General features: G+C 46.0%; 1 protein-coding gene and 2 pseudogenes across 3 annotated transcripts in view; all 3 read left to right on the top strand.

Annotated features, from left to right (window-relative positions):
• MLLT6 (MLLT6, PHD finger containing) overlaps positions 1-21,051 on the top strand; it is a 111,016-nt gene that overhangs the window by 7,286 nt on the left and 82,679 nt on the right. For all 3 annotated transcript variants that reach the window (XM_066627167.1, XM_066627168.1, XM_066627165.1), the window contains exons 2-6: positions 7,508-7,587; positions 16,262-16,316; positions 17,613-17,722; positions 18,249-18,352; positions 20,583-20,676. In XM_066627167.1, coding sequence (XP_066483264.1) covers positions 7,508-7,587; positions 16,262-16,316; positions 17,613-17,722; positions 18,249-18,352; positions 20,583-20,676 — 443 coding nt within the window. The remainder of the gene's footprint in view (positions 1-7,507; positions 7,588-16,261; positions 16,317-17,612; positions 17,723-18,248; positions 18,353-20,582; positions 20,677-21,051) is intronic.
• On the top strand, positions 4,534-4,653 carry LOC136654903 (5S ribosomal RNA; annotated as a pseudogene).
• Positions 18,462-18,578, top strand: LOC136654693 (5S ribosomal RNA; annotated as a pseudogene).

Raw genomic sequence — 21,051 nt, 5'->3', positions numbered from 1 at the left:
GATTCAGAAATCTTTGTTGGCAGGCCTTTTGCATAGGCTCCCCCAGCACGGCAGAAGGACTAACTTCACTAGTGAGTCCTAGTGAACCCAAAGCGTATTATAGTAATGATTTGTCTATGACAGAGGACAGACATTGTACCAGATTCAGAGGGCTTCCTGAGGAATTTGTTGGGGGTAGATTTTGAGATGCCCATGATTGCCATGGTGACCATGAATTTCTGAGGCTGTAATCCTATGTACACTTCCCATTGGCTGCAGCAGGACTTACTTCTGAGTAAAAAGCATAGGACTGGGCTATGAGTCACTTGCTGAGCAGTTGCCTCAATGTGGACATTGAAATCCCCTAGCACCAAAAGTCTGGGAGAAGTCTAATGTCTCACTGGCTGTCTCACTTAGGCAGGGAGTGAAGTGTATGATACACCAACAATCCTGCCTTGCCCTTTCAGCATCAGGAGCAAGCGCTCCAATCCCGAAAATGGCAACAGGAGACCTGGACAGGGGAATGTTAGCCTGACACACTACCTCAATTCCACCCTCCCACCCCCTTGAACCGAGACTATTACAGCACCTGGAAACCTGGTGGACAAAGCTGAGTGAGATCAAGTCCTGCCACCTTGCCCAACCAGATCTCTGTTATACAAGCCAGATCAGCCCCTTCACCCAGAATTAATTCCTGGAGTAAGCTGGTTTTACTGTTCAGCGTGGCATTTGGCAGCAGCTCTGGCAGGGGCCCCCAGATTAGAGGAAGGACTCCAAACAGGAATATCCTCAGATGTGTACTTTCTCCTGTAATGGCCTGTTCTGTCCCCACTGCCATACCTCCCAAGGCCCATCACCTTCTTTATGGTGGCACCAGGAATCTCTCCTTCTCCTTCCATTCCAGATAAACCCATTCTTCTATAGCAGCGATAACTTAAAAAAGAATAAACGCAATATAAAAATAACCAAGAACTGCCCAAATCAAAAGCTGACTTGAGTGAAAGCCATGCAGAAGTGTGGGGGAATAAGTTTCCCCCACTCTAAGCAACCACCAGTCCCAGAAAGCAGCCTATTCCACTCTGGTATACGTTGTGCTCCAGATTTCCTATTAGTAATCTTCCAGAATTAAAATAGCCTGGAAACCCATCCACCCCACAACAAATGTGCTCTTAATTTGCAGCCCAGCTGATAAACAACAATCCCTGTATATTAACCAGCTAGAGTTTTATTGATGACTGTACTTATGAAATTGATTGAGTAGGCTTAATTTGCTGCCATTGTCCCTGTTTTCCAGAGTCAGCACCCATTTTCTGATACTTAGCCCATCCCTATTTTTACCTTTGGATAGTCCCAGGTTAAAAAATGACTCGCTTGAATTGCTAGGGGTGTTGGTTGTTCTTCAGGGAACTTCATCTCCATCCCCAGGAACTCTTGAAATTGTACCTCTGGGTGGGGGAGGACATCTCTTGCCTTTAGTCTACATGCATGTAAACTGATGCATATGAACACTAAAGCCACAATCCTATCTATGCTGACCTGGGAGTAAGCCCTATTGACTATGATGAGACTTACTTCTAAGTAGACATGCATAGGCTTGTCCTCTGAGTCCCCATCAAGTGCCCAGCCTGCCTTTCACATGCTGCCTTTCACATTATCGTATATGCAATTAGATTTTTCTAGTCCAGTATATCTTAAAAGGACAAATCCCCCTCTTTGCTTTTAAGTTGGTACTGGACAGGCTATGGCACAATGAAAAGAGAGTAGAGCAGAGCCTTCAGCTCTGTCTCGAGATGGTGGTGGGAGGCCTTGGGCAGTGATCTGCGGTCTGAAAATAGGAATGTTGTAAGCACGTCCCTATTTTCAGTGGCGAGATGCTGGAGAGCGTGTTTTCAGTGTTGCTCTTTAACTACAGCAACCGTGAAGTCAGAAGGAGTCAAATGCTCATCCACTGGCAATGTTTCATCTTGTGAAAGGGTCTGCTCCGGAGCCATGGCAAAGGGAGAGTTCCACTGATGTAGTCAAGAGTGCCCTTCGTATTGCTACTCCTCACATTTGATTTATTTATGTATTACACTTATACACTGCTCTTCCTTGAGGAGTTCAGAATAGCTTGCATATGGCTCCCAGATGGTCTTCCTCCAGAAGGGCAGAACCTGCTTAGCTTCATCAGCAACCCTTGTGCGTTCGTGCAAAAGCCCAGTGCTGTGCAATTAGTAGCCTACACTGGGGCAAAGGCCATTGGATGTGATCCTGTGTGCTTTTTGCCCTGAGCAGCACATGGTTGGAACGCATCGTTCGATGGCTATTTCTGTCCTGATTTCAATTAGAGGCTGCCCTGCAATTTCCAAGCTGTCTCTTCATTTTTTTTTTTTTATGCTGCCTGTCTGCTATACGGGACAAAAATGGATCCACATCAAAGCGCCCAGCTTAAGAGGTGTGCGGGGCATTGCGCAGGTGTCCAAAACGCAGAGAAGAGTTCTGTGCAGCTTGGAAGGCTGCCAACCAAAACACTTACCCTGTTTGCTTTGTAAACTGGGACGGAGAGGAAGCAGAATACATTACTACTCCCGGTTAAGGTGGCCTTTCAAAAAGATGGTCAGGTTTGCCTGATGAGACTGTGGTGTTTCTGCACTGGTTTTATCCCGTCTTTCTTCTGTCCTGGAACCCAATGCAGCCTCCCATCTGGGCACTGAACAGAACTAGAACCGCTAGTCTCAGCATGGTTGTTCTAGCACAGCGATTTTCAACATTTTGCATCTCACGGCACATTGAGAAGGCACTAATATTGTCAAAGCTCATAATCAGTCTTTCAACAATCGACAAGGTACATCACACTGCTGACCAGGGGTTCACATCCCCCAGTGGCCCTATTATGACCCTCCTCCAAGCTCCCGTGACATACCTGCAGACCATTTGAAGCTCGCCAATGTGTTGAAAAGACACCAGTAGTTGAAAATCACTGTTCTGGCTTCAGTCCATGTCCAGGAACACTGCAAAAAAAAAAAAAATTATTATTGTTTTAGATAGCATCTCTTTGCTATCTGATGTTAGATTGCATTAGAATGAAACACCTTCTCTTTAAACCCCGGCAACGGGCTGTAGGTTGTGGGAGCCTGAATAATGAGCTGCTCAATTCTCTGGCTTAGTAACCAGAACAACACAGTTGCTCCTACCTTGGTCTCTGTGGGCAGGTGGGTGACACCTGCAAAAGGGAAATGTCACCTGCCTCCTTGAACTGTGTTGGGATGCTCTGCTCATGCATCCCCTGGGCTGAAAAGGACCAACGTTCTTTCTCACGAGAAGCTACCTGCTGCACAGTTGATGCAAGCGAAAGCAATGTGTTTCTGGGGTGGGCTACTGAAGTCTCATCTTCCTAGAAGTGGCAATGCTGCTTAAGCTGGAGTGCCCTTAGAACCTCCTTTGTGCCAAGTCAGGCCTCCAAGGTTTCAGACCAGTGATCTTCCTCGCCTCACTTGGGGATGATGGGGATTGAACCTGGTACCTTTCGTGTGCAAAACCTGCTCTGCCGCTGAGTTGTGGTCAGACTTTTGAAGGTACAGTCCCCCTGTTGTTCCTCCTCCTGCAACAGAACACTTTCTCTAGAACAACAACTCCAGCCAACTGACCTTCAAGTTCTTTTGGGAGGGTGGGAGCCAGACGGCATACAGGGACAAGTGTGTTTTATAGAACCCATGTAGCCATTCCTCAGGAGCACTGAGGTCTCAGGCCAACTTGCTAATTAAACTTTGAGTGACTGTTCTCATAAACAATGGAGTTCTGTGCCAGTCGTGGATACCAGCTGCCAAAGGTACAAACTGCCTTTCTTAAAAAGAAATAAAAGAGTGACTCTTTGACAGCTTTGTTATAATTATGAGAAGGAATACAGAAAGTAACTACACTGGAAGTTGTCATAATAAGCTGAAGTTTTGCTCTCCCCTCTACAGTTTAATCCTGAATATATCCAATACCAGGTCTTTAATTCCTTCCCTTTTGCCTGTGCTACTAAAGTATGAAAGGATGCCCCTGAAAGTCAGGACCCAACTCTGGGTGACTAAGGGTGCAATCTTAAGTGCACCTTGGGCTGGTGCAAGTCCCTTGCAAGGGTCTGGGGTGGGTGGGGAGGAGGCAGGGAGGAGTGGGAGGGAGGCGTTCCAGGATGGGGACAGGGTGGTCCTGGGCGGTCGAGCGGGGAATGGGAGGCAGGGCTGGGACCCAGCAGATATGCCGGATCCTAGCCCTTGTTCCTAAGGTGGCAAGCCACTCCTGAGGTGGCACAAGTCTGAGGAGACCCACTGGAGCTGCGGTGGCTTACCTGGAGGTAAGGGGAAGAGTTTCCCCTTACCTCCGACTGAGCCACTTTGGGCCCCATCTTACGCTGGATACAACGTAGGCCTCCTGGCCTGCCTGTTCCAGTGTAAGAAAGGATTGCGCTGCACAGCTAGTAATAAAAAAGATAGGGCAATAGAGCATTTGCAGAGTGCATTCTCTTGTAACCATATTCAGCTCCTGTCCAGCTTCTTTGCTCTGCCTATTGGTGATTGTTATTTGCTGCTTTATTGTAGCAACTGTTACCCTGTACATGCCCGATCTCGTCTGATCTCGGAAGCTAAGCAGGGCCAGGCTTGGTTAGTACTTGGATGGGAGACTGCCTGGGAATACCTGGTGCTGTAGGCTTATACCATAGTCTTTCGAGACTGAAGGTTGCCAACCATTGCTTATTGCTTTGGTTAGCTGCCTGGAGGCTTGGACAAGAAGGCAGGATATGCATTCTGAAAATAAACAGTAAATGAAGATTAAGCTTCAGATTAGAAAGCATGCTTCTCAGGTAGGCTTGAACCTGGTATCACCCCCCACCCCGCATTAGAATTGAAGGGTGCACACCTCCCCAAGAGTTTAGTTTTTGGCAAGCATGGTTTTAAATGGTAATATAAAGGCTTGGGGACAGGGGTTATTTAAAAAAAATTTAAGCCATCATTTCAATTTTTTTTTAATTGCTCACATTTTTCTTGCTCTGCCTCTGTACATAACTTCCTACTGCTTCTTTGAACATAGCATATTTTATTCTCTTCTCTAGCCTGCTTTTTTCTTTCATCTCTTTCTTTCAACAAGAAGGAATATTAATGTAATGTAATTTGCAATTGACTGGATTATTAGTTCGTCTCTCTCCGCCCCCTATCCCCGCCGCTACAGAGGGATCTAAGACTGGCTGGTTTGCCAGAGCTTTTATATAGTTTTTCTTTTCCATACTCTCCTTGGCTCTTTTGGAGAGGAGACCTGCCCTCTCAGTTTCATTGGATCAGCACATTTTGCTCCTGTTAAGTCATGGGCTGTAGAAGCAGGAAGGAAACCTTGATTTGCATCTGGTCTGGGTTGTTACAGGCTGCAGTCCAATGACATCAGGCCTGCCAAAGTTTTGCAGATCCCAAAGAGAGAGACCATTTTATGTTCCTTTTGCAGACATTGAAGTCCCCCCCCCCTTTTCCCCACAAGTCAACTTGTAGTAAAAGTAAAGATAGGAAAACTAGGATGTGTACCTAAGGAGCATAAGATTTGCTCGCTGAATCAGACCAAAAGTCCATTCAGGCTGCAATCTTATCCATACTTACATGGGAGTAAACCCCATTGAACTGAGTTGGGCTTACTTCTAAGTAGACATGGTAGTATTGTACTGCTAGTCCAATATTCTGGCTTCAGTAGTGACCAGTCAGATGTTTTTGGGAAGCTCACAAATACAGCATGAAGGTGAAGGCATTTCCCTGTTGCTTTGTTCTTAACGTTTGATCTCAGAGGTATACTGCTACTGAACCTGGAGGTTCCATTTCACTATCTGAGAAACAGCAGTAGCATAGGAGGCCATATCTACCTTCCAGATCCACTGGGAGCATCTGTTACAGAAGACCCACCAAAATAAACAGGAGCTACTATGCCCTTGAACAGCTCCTGTTCATGTCACTGAAGCATGTGCTAGAGAAGTTCCTGATACACGGTGGCCCATGTTGCTTAGTGGTGATGATGGGGTGTCATGTGGTTTGTCCTGACAGCCCCCCAATGCCTTCAAGCAGCGGTGTTTGGTCACAAGCTTCAAAACTAAGTACTAAATTGAAATATTATTGTACCTAGTTGCTTCTAACCTAGTCCTGGATCCTTCCGGTTCAGCATGAATAGTATAGAAAACAATTAAGATCAGATTTAGAAACTCTCCCGGAACCAGAGCAGCCAGACTTTTATCCTACGTGGGGCTCCTGCATTGTCAAGTGGGCCTGTAAAGAAATGAATGGAAGATCAGTGATTTCCTCATGGCCAGCAGAAATGCCGGTAAACACGTCCACCCAAGTTCAAGTGTCTGTGGATATTTTAATATCCATGAAATATGAGCACCAGAAATTTACAGTAAGAACAGGTATTTACTTATTCTTAAATAAATATGTTCCTTAAGCCATTTCTGTCCAATGTTGCATGAATGTAACAGAGACAAAATGTGTACATCTGTGGGCTGGGCAAAAATGGGTTAAGTTACTCCTTAACCCCTTTTGAGCACCTTGCCATGCTTACAGTTACAGTATAGTATTTAAATGGGATGTTTTTTTTCCCTCCAGGAACATTAAAGTATAGCAAGGCTGATAGTGATCATGGAAAACCCATTCTGAAGGGGGGATCTTGAGTGGGCAAAGCTGTGCAGGTCAGATGAGTGGAGTTTGGAAGAAAACCAGCCACCTCTGATCCTTTTCTTTACTTCTTCTCAAAAGGGATCACATTTTTCAAATGGGAACTGTTAGATCACATAATTAAAAGCTTGTGTGTGTGTGTGTGTGTGTGTGTGTGTGTGTGTGTGTGTTTTGAAAAATTCTTAGGTGAAGGGGAGTGAGTGCTCTAAGTAGGGTGTTGCACCCACTGTCACCCCATTAGCTATAACTGGAGCAGTTGCTGAGCTCAAATCCAATCTCTTGCAAACTCTGCTTAAGAACCATCAAGCTGAACTATCTGCTTAAGATGAAGGTATTTTAACTGAAGTACAGACCAGATGCAATGTTGGCATTGCATTGCTCTGGAAACCTCTGTGAAGGCAGAATATAATATATGCAGGGGTTTATATTTCACACCTGGGAAGGGGAGAGACTTGCAACAGTGCTCCCACCCAGACCAGGAGAGTTGGCAGCTTTGCAGAATGACAGGCCTGTGCAACATGGTACCCATCAAGCCAAAGGCTACATATTGTGTGGCTTGACATGTTCCTCTCTTTTACAGCATCAGGCAGGCAGTAGCAAAATCCGGAAGTTTCTTGAGGTGACTCATTGTACACCGTTTGTTGTCTGCACTGAGATTGGTGGATTGCAAGTTGCAGACGCTACTGTAGTATGTAGTACTATGATGGAAGTCCAGCTTAACCTCTAAGAGCATGATTAGTGGGGAATTATATTCCAATGTCCAGCCCAGTTTTTTCACTGGAATAAGAGGTCTGACACACATATGTAGAAATACATACCCCCACCCAGCTTCACTAACTGCATTTTGCATTGCCTTCCCACAGCGTGCTATGGAATCGTTCAGGTTCCCACCGGACCGTGGTTCTGTCGAAAATGTGAATCCCAAGAAAGAGCCGCCAGGGTGGTAAGTATGAGCTGAAACCAGGTCCTGAGAATTATCCCACTCTTTCATGTTATCAGTCGTGCTTTTATTTTATTTTATTGAGTGTGAGTTATAAGGGTTAAATATTTATGCAACTAATCTGATTTTTAGAGTTATCATGGTTTGATTTTGTGTAAGTTTGGGCTCTGCTTGATTCTTTAGTTGGCTAATGGCCCAGGTCTATCCAGGATCGGGCTGTCAAGGTGAGGAATTTACGACCATAGAACAGTGGGTCTCACATATTTAGCACCGGGACGCACTTTTTAGAATGAGAATCTGTCAGGACCCACTGGAAGTGATGACATGACCGGAAGTGACATCATCAAGCAGGAAAATGTTTCACAATCCTAGGCTGCAATCCTACCCTCACTTACCCAGGAATATGTCCCATTTACTATCACCGGCAAAAGGACACACCTATATACTCGTCTATAGGTTGAAAAATTTATGCCTGAAAGGAGCCTGAGATCCTGGGTCGACTTATACCCGGATCAATGCAGTGAGTGGGGTAGGGTCCTCTGGGAGCTTTTGGAAAGCTTATGGAAGCTCAGTCTGGTGAAGGGGGGGCATGGAAATGGGCTGAGAAGTAGGAAGCAGGTGGAGAAAAAGGAGAATTTTGACCAGTAATTACGGTATTCAGAGGCAGCCATTTCAGCCTCTTCTCCAGACAGAAAGAGAAGTTAAGGCGCTTCTGGGGCTGCTGCTATGGAAGTGTAGCATATACTCCCACAAAGCCTCCCCACAATTCCCAGAAGCCCCTTTGTCTTCCTTCCAGTTTGGAGAAGGCAAATGCCTCCTTTTCTTTTGCTGCTGCCTCAGAACACTCCTGGCAAGTCATTTGCAAAGAATTTACCCCCGCCCCGCCCCCCAGTTTAGGGATCTGGTTTTTAAGACCACAGGATGTGGTCCTCATTTCCCTCTGAAACAAGGTCCCAGGCTGCAATGCACCAGTACTTAAGAATAACACTATGGAAAGCAGTGGGTCTGCTTCTGAGTAAAGAGGGTTGCAACTGTGTGCAGCTCAGATCTTGTTGCTTGTCTCCCTGCTGTGAACTGAACTGCACACTCCCAATTACATGTTTTATGTTGCATGTTCTATGTAGAGCCTCTGGCTTAACACACCAAGGTACCTTAAAGAAAGATTTGCTTAATGGTTCTACTGGTATGTTGTTTACAGGCACTTACTCTGATACTGTTTACACAAATGTTGTGAAGACTAGAGTTTTAAAAGTTAATATCAAAAATGCATTTTATGATTTTTTTATTGTATTTTTAATAAATTAGAAGCTGTACAGTCTTTAGGTAACAATTAGTGGTAGATTATTTTTCAGGATCTGGTTTCAGGTAAAATCAGAGAAAACTATAGTCAGACACCCCCCCTAAGTTTAACCCCCAACTTATCCAAGTGTCATAGGAAATTCTACGATTTGGGGCTCAAAACCTGCCCTCTGTGATTTATAGGTGAGTATCTGCGGTGCGTATCTCAACTTATAGGCGAGTATCTGTGGTGCATGGAAGTTTGTTAAAAGTACAGGTCTGTAACGTTTCCCCAAATGTAGTCACATCCCATGGTAGCATCAAGTCTAACACATTAAAAAATGAGACATTGAAATGAATGGGGACCCACCTGAAATTTGCTCACGACCCACAGTTTGAGAAACACTGCCATAGAAGAGTCTTCCACTGTCATAAAATGGCTGCTGACAGAGTGCACAGCGCTCCATTGAAAGCCATTTTGGGAGTGCTGCAACAAGAGGCGGCAATGCGGGAGCAAAAATGGGTGGGAAGAGAGGAAGGAGGGGAGGTGGCAGGAGGTGGTGGTCCGACTTCAATGGTGCATGCTGGATCCTATCCCTTCTTTTTTGCAGTCTCCCCACTCTTTTCTTCCCCTTGGGTTTGTGCCAGCTACAGAGCTGATGCAGGCCTGAGGAGACCCATTGAGGAGCAGGAGGCTTACTGAGGAAATAATTCCCCTTTTCCCTCCAAAACTTCCTGATCCACCCCCTGCAATTCGGTGAGCTTGTTTTTGGTGCCACTGCAGTGGTGGGGGAGGGAGAATAGGCTTCGGCTCTAAGCCTTACACTTTAAAAAAAAAATTTTTTTTAAGGAAGCAATTTGATCCCCTTTTCATTTTGAATGTGTAATATTTTCTTCGCAGAATTATTGATACTTGTTATCGTGCATTTTTTTCCTGTATGAAGCACTGTTTATGGCTCATGTTATAAGTGTCTGCTTGAATCATGTCTATATGTTTTTCTCCTCTGTGGGGAGTAGCAGCTTGGGGAGAGATTTGCATGGGGGAATGGACACAGGGCAAAGGGTCGAACTGGCTCTCCCCTTGCACCAGAGACCTGATTGAGATCTCCTGGGTACTTTTTGGACAGGGAAAACACAGGAGCGCTGAATGGGGTTGCACTCCCTCTGAAGGAGCAGGTCCGCAGCTTGGGGGTCCACCTGGACTCGCAGCTGCTCCTGGATTCCCAGGTGGCGGCTGTGGCAAGGGGGGCCTTCGCTCAGCTTCGGCTGGTGCACCAGCTGCGGCCGTACTTGGATCGTGCAGACCTGGCCACGGTGATCCATGCCTCGGTGACATCGAGATTAGATTACTGTAACGCGCTCTATGTGGGGCTGCCCTTGAAGATGGTTCGGAAACTGCAACTAGTGCAGAATGCGGCGGCCCGCGTGGTTACTGGAGGTAGGCGGTTCGACCCTGTCAGTCCGCTTCTCCAGCGGCTGCACTGGCTGCCCATTCGTTTCCGGGCCCAATTCAAGGTGCTGGTATTGACCTTTAAAGCCCTATACTGCTCTGGACCAGGGTATCTTAGAGATCGCCTGCTCCCATACAATCCGGCTCGCCCTCTCAGGTCATCAGAGAAGGCCTTTTTACAAGTGCTGCCGCCTAGGGAGGTACTTGGGGCGGCTGCAAGAAATAGGGCCTTCTCAGTAGTGGCACCAACGCTATGGAACTCCCTTCCCCTTGACTTAAGAATGGCTCCCTCTCTTGAGACCTTTCGGCAAGGCCTTAAGACCCTTCTGTTTAAACAGGCCTTCTGAGTTCTTGGCCTTTTAACATCTTTTTAACATCTTTTAATATTTTTTACAGGCCTGATTCTTTTATGACTTGCTGCTGCTCTATGCTCTTTTTACCTATTTTTACTCTGACTGCTGTTTTTAGTATGTGTTAATATGTTTTTATTTGTTTTTAAATTGTTTTTAATATGTTGTAAGCCGCCTTGAGTCCCTTCGGGGAGAAAGGCAGGGTAGAAATAAAGTTATTGTTATTATTATTATTATTATTGGGTTGCATCCAGAACATAGTGACTGCAGAAGCTATGAAAGCTTCTTGATGGAAACCACCTTCCCCACCTCTCCTCCCTGTTGAAGGCCCTGACCCCCCTCCTATGAAAAAGTGCATCAGCATGATATGAGGCATGGGGACGATTCGGCAGAAAGGGTAAAACTGCGAAGCTGAAAGGTGTGGACCGTGTCCAATTTCTTCTGGTCACTTGGCGGTTCTCTCCCTCCATCCCTGAATGACACATTCCTCTGGTTCCTCAAAGTCCAATGTTGCCCCTCGACTCAGAAGAGTAAGGTTTCTGATGCAGCCCGCAAATCACAGAGCGCGCACTCCTCCCGCTGCCCAATTTTCTTCTTAGGAAGGAGAGATTAGCTCCGTCTGGTGTGTCGCATGACTAAGTAGCGTGACTGAACCATCACCCCCCCCACTGCACATCATTGAAGAAACTTTGCTGGCGAAGAGTTAAATGAGAAGTTGCCCTAGAGGCAGTCTGTTTTGGGGGAGCAGGTTGTGCGGTGTTGGCAAAGCTTGTGCCCGAGTGGCAACATGGCCACCTGAATGGCTGTTTCTCCAGTTGTGGAAGCTGCCTCATTCCACTAACCCAGGAGTGTCCAAACATTTTGGCAGGAGGGCCACATCATCTCTCTGACACTGTGTCAGGGGCTGGGAAAAAAGAATTAATTTACATTTAAAATTTGAATAAATTTACATAAATGAATTTATTAGAGATGGAACTTATATGAATGAATGAAGGTCTTGCAGTAGTTCAAGGCATATAAAAGGCCTTGCACAAAGCAAGGCCAGCCTTTCCTTCACTGACACTGCTGCATCATAGACGTTAAACAGCAAGTAGTGGAGGGAGCCCTTATCCTACAGCTCAGGCGAGAGGTTGAACAGGCGTCTACATGCTGAGAGCAATTGCGTTGGGCCAGCATGGGCTCCAGAAAGTCTCTGGAGGGCCAGAGGCTGATTGGAGACTGGGGTCTCCCCATGGGCCTGATTGGGAGCCCCCGAGGGCCACAAGTGGCCCCCAGGCTGGGGTTTGGGCACCCTTGCATGAACCCAAGGGCTATCTTGCACTTTTTCAGTCTCTGGGAGTTTTTGTTCATTGTGTTCAGTTTATCTCCTAGCAAAAAGATCTTGTGTTCCATTCTGTGAGAATGTGGGTCTGTCTAGGTTAGAAAGGAAGTGTTTCATAGCATCCTCGCAATGTTGGTCCGACTGACGTCGATTTTTGCAGAACGCTGCCAATCTGGTGTGTGGTTGTCTTGGCTGTTTTTTTGCATGCTCTTCATTGCTTTGAACTTGGGGAGAAGGTTTTTTTCTTCGCTTTTCAAACTTTGCCAAGACCTCCATTGACTTCTTATCAAATTCACAGCACTTCTGTTTCAGACAATTGCAAAACTGAGAGCTCTTTCTGATGGAGGGTGTGCCCAGATGTAAATTTGGGCAGGGAGCCCACTGGGGAAATTGCACTCCATGTTTTGTTCAGATGTGAACATGTTCAGTTGTGTTCAGATTTTTGGTCAGATGTGAACATGTTTTGTTCAGATGTGCGAGTGTCTCTCACAGATCACGGGAAATTGATTCTGTGCATTTGCAGCAGAAGCTGGCTGTGTGCTGTGCCGATTGGCTGCAAACCAGGGACGTCAATCATCCCTCTTCCTGCTCTGCTTCTCAAAGCTGTTTTTCAACATTTTCACAATGAGTCTCATTGGGGGCAAAAAGAAAAGGGGGGAGGGGCATGAATGTCCTTTAATTGAATAAATGGACATGAAGTGTGTTAAAAATAAGATAAAGCTGGATAGCACAGTAGGAAGGGAGAGATGGTACTGAATCAGTGTTTGATTTGTGAGCCAGACAAATATTGACAAAGGCAGAGGGAAGCCAGGCTTGATCTATGGGAGAAATACACAGAGTGAATCCTGATTTGCAAGTTCAGTTGTACACGCCCTTATATACACCTTTATAATCTGTCACATAACAAACACTAATCAGTAATTCATCAATAAACCCTCTGAAATTAATCTTCTAGTTTTTGTATTTGGGTTATAAGCTGTCATTCTTATAAGAACATGAGAACAGCCCCGCTGGATCAGGCCATAGGCCCATCTAGTGCAGCTTCCTGTATCTCACAGCAGCCCACTAGGAAGCACACAAGACAGCAAAAGACCAGCATCCTGGTGCCCTCCTAGAGTCTTCTAGGAGTCTTTCATTTGGTTTGACTGCAGAACAAAATCATTACCGCCTTTCCAGCATTCCAGGTCTTTGTCCATGTTTACTTCCATAATATTTTTTTTCCTGTTGCTCTGAGTGGTGCAAAGAGCAGGATAGCCCTTCCAGAACTGGAGCACCTTTTTAAGATGAAGACAGATGTAACATTTTACATGTAATGGAGAGGTTTTGAAAGCACTTTTGCTGCCTTGGAAACAAGTTTATATATTCTGGAACAAGCTCTGCGAAAGATGGTTCTGCAAGTTCTACACACTGGGGAAAAGCCCAGTGTAGTGGGTGTCTATTGGCTAGTGCCTGTGGGACTACCAACATACATACCACCCCCTGCAACTGGTTTTAAAATGTCCTGGGCTTAATTTAATCCAGTGCTTGGCCCCAGAACTCAAGTGTCTAGGTAAAACTTCTGCAGCTGGTTGTCAAATGTTTTTGGGTTTATTTAAAAGTGCACATACATTACAACAAAGCTTTCCAGAAGCACAGAAGAAGGAGCAAGGCTGAGAGCTGATCCACAGAGATTTTCAAGGCATGTAGCTTTTTAAAGGTTCAATCCTATCCAACCTTCCAGCCCTGATGCAGCCATGCCCAACAGAGCGTGTGCTACATCCTGTGGTGGGAGGAGGGCAGTCACTAAGGCCTCCTCAAGGTAAGGGAACATTTGTTTCTTTACCTGGGGGCTGCATTGGCACTGGAATATTGGACAGGACTGGGCCCTGAAGCAATTTGGCTGAAGCATCTGAGGTGACCACTGTTAAAAGTGTTATGATACTTGTAGCCTGATCCAGTGCATGTTTAGTTAGAAGTTGGCCCTAATGCCTTCAATGAGACTTACTCCCAAGTGAGTGTTCTTTGCGTCAGAATATAAAATACATCTGTCTCTTACCAGTTGTAAAAAACAAAATGGCGTACATAGGTTGAATCCTTTCCTGATCATTGATCCTTTCCTGATCATTGCTGCTGGGTACTTCCTAGAGAAAAGCACCAGATTTAAACACACATGCTATTCACACATGCTATTCACACAGAGGTGAAGGCATTCTGTACTCAAGTGCTGGTGCTCAAGTGAAGATTCATAAGTGATTGTCAAACTTCTTTGGAGGTGAGGGTGTTGGCAATGTCAGCTGATCATATGAAAAATGCTGTTTTCACAATGGTCTGAGCACATTTTACTATATGGGGTGGAAATGGAGAGGTGCAGAGCAGTCACCCAGGCAGTGCTAGGCCCACTGCAACCTTAATTCATCCCCACAGAATCTCAAAGCTGCAACAGCTTCATGCTCCATGAACCTCCAAGCACAAGCTGATCATAAGCCCAATCCTAACCAACTTCCCAGAGCTGATGCAGCCATGCTAAAAGGGTGCGTGCTGTATTCTATGGTGGTGGGGCAGTCATGGAGGCCTCCTCAGAGTAAGGGAACTTTTATTCCCAAACCTTGGGGCTGCATTGCAGCCGCATTGGTCTGGGAAAGTTGGCCGTATATCGGCACAAATGAATCTGTGTCCACAACTTTCTTTGCTTACGCATTGACAATAGTTTCTGGGGCCAAGCTCTAGTGAAAACTAAGCACAGAGTTCAATTTGTGCCAAGGCTCAGTCCCACCACTCATTTTCCCGGCCAGAGCTGAGAGCTGTGTAATAAACAGAGGCAGCAGTAATACAGGCCTCTGAGCATGTGCTGAATGCTCAACCCCCATAACCACGGCTGGACCCCAAATTTCTGAGATTAAAATATCTCTGAAATAAAATATGCGCCGGGCTCCTCCTTTTAGGAATGGTGCCGTGCTCATTCTCATTCTCCGTTGCTTTCTCAAAGCCCCTCAGGGATTCTGCGCTCCATTAGATGGAGGAAATGCTAAAGCCCCCTTTGCTTTGTAAAGGAATTGTCTGGCGAGCCCTTTGAGACGGACTGGCTGGAGGGCAACTTGTGGGAATGGCACGGGGAGGGAGGGGAGAGAAATCATGTGAAGGCTTTAACAGTCATGTTAGAGCGAGAGCATGAAAGTCTTCCAGGGGTTGGGTGGGTGGGCTGGTAGAGCTGTTTAACCCTTCCTGTAATGATCAGAGGCTTGCTAATAGTGTGATGGGAGAGCCACTTTGATCCAGGGGGGAAGGAGGGACCTTTTCAAGTGCTAATTTCCTGATGTAAAAGCCACCTGCCACCCCTACCCCCCCATCCCTGCTCCTTTGCTTCTTCTGTCTCTTGGAGTTACAAGCTCATCCTTGCCGAGCTTGGCCTGAATACCTAATCCTCAAGAGGCAGCCCACCAAACCAAGCCTCCGACACCTGCCTCTTTCCCAAACATTGCTGTCGCCCCTTTTTCTGTTACATACAGTAGCTGGCGGTGATCCCAGTGTACCGTAGCAGATTTTTTGGTGATACACATGGGCGGTTTTCATAAGGGCACATTGCAAACGTTAGGGGACAGTGGCCAAAAAAGGGGTGAGTTGGCCTGCCCCACAATTCAGATTGAATGGGTTCATGGAACCAGGACAGTGTAGCGTTTTGGGAGTTCGATGTAGACCCGCAAGATCCACATTCAAATCCCCACCTAGCCATGAAGCTTCCTGAGTGACTTTGGGCCTGTCACTGCCTCTCAGACTGACCCACCTCACAGGGTTGTTGTGAGGACAAAAGGAGGGGAGGAGCCGCGTGCACCACCCTGAGCTGCTCCTTGGAGGAAGGGCGGTATAAAAATGTGGAAGATAAATAGAATTTCTGATCCTCTCCAAGAACTACCCTTTTAGCTAGAAGCCCAACTATCTGCAGCAGCAAGGAGGTATCTGGTTTGAGGGGCAAGAGGGCAACTCTTGAAGGGAAAGGAGTTCAGTGAAAAGCTGCAGCAGAGGCTGCTCAGCAACTAACCCTGCAGGGAGCTTCAGCCTCCACAGTGCATAGTACAGGTGCAGAGTGCCATGTTCTTGGAGATGCAGGGCTTCTCTGTTGATGTTCCTGCTATTACTAATTTATATAGAATGCCTAGATTCTGTAGCTGCCATACTGTGAGTATTTTCCTTAAGCTGCCTGTGTTTTTCATCCTATATCCCCCCCCCAAAGCTTGTAGTAGCTGGTCTCAAATACAAGTGCAATGTGGGTTCTAACCGTGACTCTTTCTCTTGGATTTGCAGAGGTGTGAGCTCTGCCCCCATAAAGATGGAGCGCTGAAGCGGACAGATAATGGAGGTGAGCAGAACTGGAAAAGCAGCCCCATTTGGCAGTCCAGTCAGGCAAGACCTGCACCTCTACGTTTGGGGTGCTTCTGAGGGCCACCTTAGATACCGAGAATCCATGTGCTTCTCCGCTTGCTTTTCTTAGAAAACAAAGCAACGTGGAAGGTCTTCTGAAATGGAACGAAACCACAGCATTGGCAGAGTGGGGGAGGGCAATAGTGGGCTTTAGCACCCTGCCCCCTTCTGCAGTTTTGATCCAAATCACAACCTCCCCTGCGTAATATTTTTATTAGGGGCAAAAGCTTCCATAGCAGATAAAGTGGTACGCCTGTATCTGGACTGTACCATTTCAGTCTGCAGGTGTGTGGGATTACTCATAACAGAACATTCCTCTGCATGATTAATTTTCATGTACACAAAAAATGCGCATAGAAAATGAAATTGTAACTTTAGTCCTCAACGTTTTATTTTCTATGCGCATTTTCTATAGACTTCACCTTGATAGGTGAAGGGCCCAACTCCTTAAAGTACTGGCCCTGGCCATGAAAATAATAGCACAACCCTATCCATGTTTGCTCAGAAGTGCATTCAGTGGGGCTTATTTCAAAGTAAGCATGTACAGGATTGCAGCCTAAAACCAGTTCCTGGCCAGATGACCCAAGACATCAGGCAGCAGTGCCCACTGGCCATAAACATACAAAAAAGGTAGACTGAGACTGAGAAAGGACGACTAAAAACTGGAAGTGTTCAATCTCCTGCTGCGAAATGAGTCATCTTTCCCTTGCAGAAGCTTTTGACTATTAAGGCAGTATGGGCAGTTGGTAATGGGTGCATTCTGGGTTGGGAAACAGGGTTAGAGGACACTAAGCTTGAGAGAATGAGAGGCACAAGACTAGTCTGTTTTCAGTGAGGTAGTAAACTTTGGTCTGTGCTGTGCCTAAAGTCCCTCCACACAGAAACTTAGGAACGTTTTTCCTAGTGGAGGAGCATTCAGTTATGTGAGCCCCCATCCGCAATCCGAAATATACATGTTGATTGCCTCAGGGAGACCTAGATTACAAAAAGGCATGGTCTGACAGGCATGTGTTGCGACTGCGTTCCTAATACTAAGCAAGTCCAGGTCTGGTCAGTGCCTGGATGGGTGACCTCCTGGGAATCCCACATATGCTGCCTTGAATTCCAGCATGGAAGAAAGGGGGGACATTAGTGGAATTTTAAAAAATCTTGCAATCCTGAAGCTAATTATTATTTGTTGACTGGCTTTCAACTTCTCTGTAACTTTATGATTATTGCTTTGTCCGTCACACAGGCTGGGCTCATGTTGTCTGTGCTCTGTACATCCCTGAGGTGCAGTTCGCAAATGTCCTCACCATGGAGCCAATTGTCCTTCAGTACGTGCCCCATGAGCGGTTCAACAAGGTAAAGGAGACCCTGGTACCGTTTGGATTATTGCCATGGCTTCTCTCCTCATTTTCCTGAACTCTCACAGTGGATGCTTTATTCATGTACTTAAATAAGAAGAGCCCTGCTGGATCAGGCCAAAGGCCCATCTAGTCCAGCTTTCTGCATCTCACTGTAGCCCACAGATGCCTCAGGGAGCACACAAAGCAACAAGATACCTGTATCCTGTTGCCTCTCCCTTGCACCTGGCATTCTGAGGTAGCCTACTTGTAAAACCAGGAGATTGCACATACCAATCATGGCCTATGATGGACTTTCCCTCCACAAAACTGTCCAATCTCCTTTTAAAGGTATCTAGGACAGGTGCCATCACCACAGCCTGTGGCAAGAAGTTTCACAGATGAATTACATGCTGGGTAAAGAAATATTTTACAAGCCAATGTCACATACACAAAATTGCCAGGTGCATGTTTTTGTGTTTGCACAAGGGGACTGTCACTGGGCATCACGTATCTAGTACACAAGTTGTGCCTTTTTGTTGCAGACTTGCTATATCTGTGAAGAGCAAGGCCGGGAGAGCAAAGCAGCCTCTGGAGCCTGTATGACTTGCAACCGGCATGGCTGTCGGCAAGCTTTCCATGTCACCTGGTGAGCCCGTAATGCTGTTGCAGTTGTTTCTCTCACAGTCATTTCTTTCCCTCTCCCTCTTTCCAAGTGCACTGCTTTTATGAATTTGGATTCAACACTGTGAGATAAGGCCTGCAACTATTACCCTGCACATGCCCGATCTCATCTGATCTTGGAAGCTTAGCAGGGTCAGGCCTGGTTAGTACTTGGATGGGAGACCGCCTGGAAATACCAGGTGCTGTAGGCTTATACCATACTCTTTCGAGACTGAAGGTTGCCAACCAACCAAGGCCTGCACATTTGAGAGAGTTTTCATGAGGAGCTTCTTAGACTGTACAGTAAATCTTCAATTTAACAGACTCATGGGGAAAGGGGTGTCCATTAATGCCAATAGAGTTGTTTGTTTCTGGTGACTAAGATAGGATTACAGCCTAATGCTACAATCCTATTCGCACTTGCCTGGGAGCAAACCCCATTGATTATAATTGGGATTTACTTCTGAGTAGACATGCCTAGGATTGGGCTCTGTCTCAATGAACACAATGAGCTTACTTCTAAGGTAAATAATAGCATTTTCAAACACTTCTACCAATAGTCAATTACAGGTGGACCTTCTTTTTCCGTGAATTTGGAACCCATGGATTTTACTCAGTGCTGGTTCCAAACCAGTGCTGGAGGGCTTCACCTGACCTCCCAGATGTCACCTGGAGTGCATTCTGTTCACGTCCAAGAGGCTTTCTGAGGCCTGGGGAGGCCACACGCTGCCTCTCTGGAACACAGAAACCCCCAGAGGTGTCGGAAAGGCACTTCCGGTTTTCCGAGTAAACACCTAGTACAGTTTCGTCACCACGATCATTTTAGCCTCTGACTTTAGTCTTTCCTCATTAGACAGGGGTTCCAACCTGCTTAATATTTTTGGTTGCCTTTTCAGTATTCCTTCCAGCTATGTGACATCCTTTTTTGAGGTTGGGTAACTAGAAATATACATAACTATTCCAAAGGTGGGCAGGAGCACCTCAAGCTGTTTTGCTTCATTAGGTGAACTAAAATGTTGCCCATCCCCATCTTTGCATAAGCTGAGCAGCATGTTTAGTGACTGAGAGTTTGTTGCAAAACAAATTTCTCGTTTTCATATATGTCCCTCTTTACTTTGTCCCCCTGCACATGCCCAATCTCGTCTGATCTTGGAAGCTTAGCAGGGTCAGGCCTGGTTAGTACTTGGATGGGAGACCACCTTGGAATACCGGGTGCTGTAGGCTTATACCATAGTCTTTCGAGACTGAAGCTTGCCAACCCACCCACTTTACAACAGCTGTCCTGGGCAGCTGGTCAGATGTTTTTTGGTGGTGTTCTCTGGAATAGTGAGTCACCCCATGAGCTGTTGAGCTGTTTTGTGCATCCCCTTCAAAAGCACAGGAAGTGGCTCTTCCCCTCAAAATATTTGCATCACTGGGACAGGCACCCTAGGAATGTTGACACTCCCAATGGTTTCCTGTTTTGCCTCTATGGTTGAGCCAGCCCCAAACGTGCTGTACCATATATATTTGCATTACGACATTGGCCATTTCTTTTCAGTCCCTTTACTGGTAGTTCCTAACATGGAATTCGCCAATGCTGAAACTGGATATTCAGAAAAGTCTAATTTGCAGTGACAGGAGGGTGCAATTTTGAGAAGAGAAGCTGTGAACAGAGGAAGAATGCTGAGCCCTCCTTGGTGCACCACTTCTCCCTTTCCCCATTTGCTTTTCTTACTGAGGCTAACATATATCTGGGGACTCCACCTGGGAAAAAGCAGCTGGGAAAGGGGAGTAGTAAGAAGTGGAAGGAAAAGTTAAACATCCCTTTGTTGCCTATAGCCTCTTTTCTACAAATTATATTTCTCCCTTTGCTGCTTTTTAGATGTTTGGGAGAGAAGCAGGTTTCCAGGCTAGGGTCTACTGCTGAATAGCTAGCTTGGCCTTAGCAGTCTGCATGCTCGCCTTTATGAGTCATCTCAGTTAGCTGTTGGTTTGGTAAGTGCTACAGGACTGATAGATCTGCCATCATCATGTTGAACAGGGATTTGGTATACGTGATTTCTGTGATTATGTTAGTTTTGTCATTCTGAAAAGCTCACAGAAGGGCAGGTTTAGGAAAAGACTTCAGTGCGTGCTGGGCAGAGATTAACATGGTTGTTTATAGTCCCTGTTAGCCTCTTAACGTCTTTGAGGTCCAGAGTTCTGCTCATGTTCAACTTCTTTCCATATTTCAGTGCACAGATGGCCGGGCTCTTGTGCGAAGAGGAAGTCTTAGAAGTGGACAATGTGAAATACTGTGGCTACTGCAAGTACCATTTCAATAAAATGGTGAGTCACTGTTATCTTGTTATCATTGCATTTATTTTTTAAAGTTTTGGTCCCTCCCTTCCGCCCCCGCAAAAGCCAGATGGGCAGCCTGCAACATTAAAACAATGAATCAGTTTAAAACAATTGCAACTTATAACAATTTAAAACAGCACAGCGGTGAAACACAAACACAATGAACGCTAAAAACAGGAGCAGCAAATTATAAAACAAAAGCCAGCTAGAAGAGATAGGTCCCCACGAATCCTTTAAAGACACAAATGCCTGGACCATTCAGGCCTCCTGGGACAAGGAATTCCACAGTTTGAGCACAGCTGTTGAAAAAGCCTCACTCCCATTAGTTGAGCCTCACTAAAGGGTGAGACATGGAGCAAGATC

Source organism: Tiliqua scincoides, chromosome 5 (assembly GCF_035046505.1).
Source record: "Tiliqua scincoides isolate rTilSci1 chromosome 5, rTilSci1.hap2, whole genome shotgun sequence".
Lineage (NCBI taxonomy): Eukaryota > Metazoa > Chordata > Lepidosauria > Squamata > Scincidae > Tiliqua > Tiliqua scincoides.
This window is presented reverse-complemented; position numbering and strand designations above follow the sequence as displayed.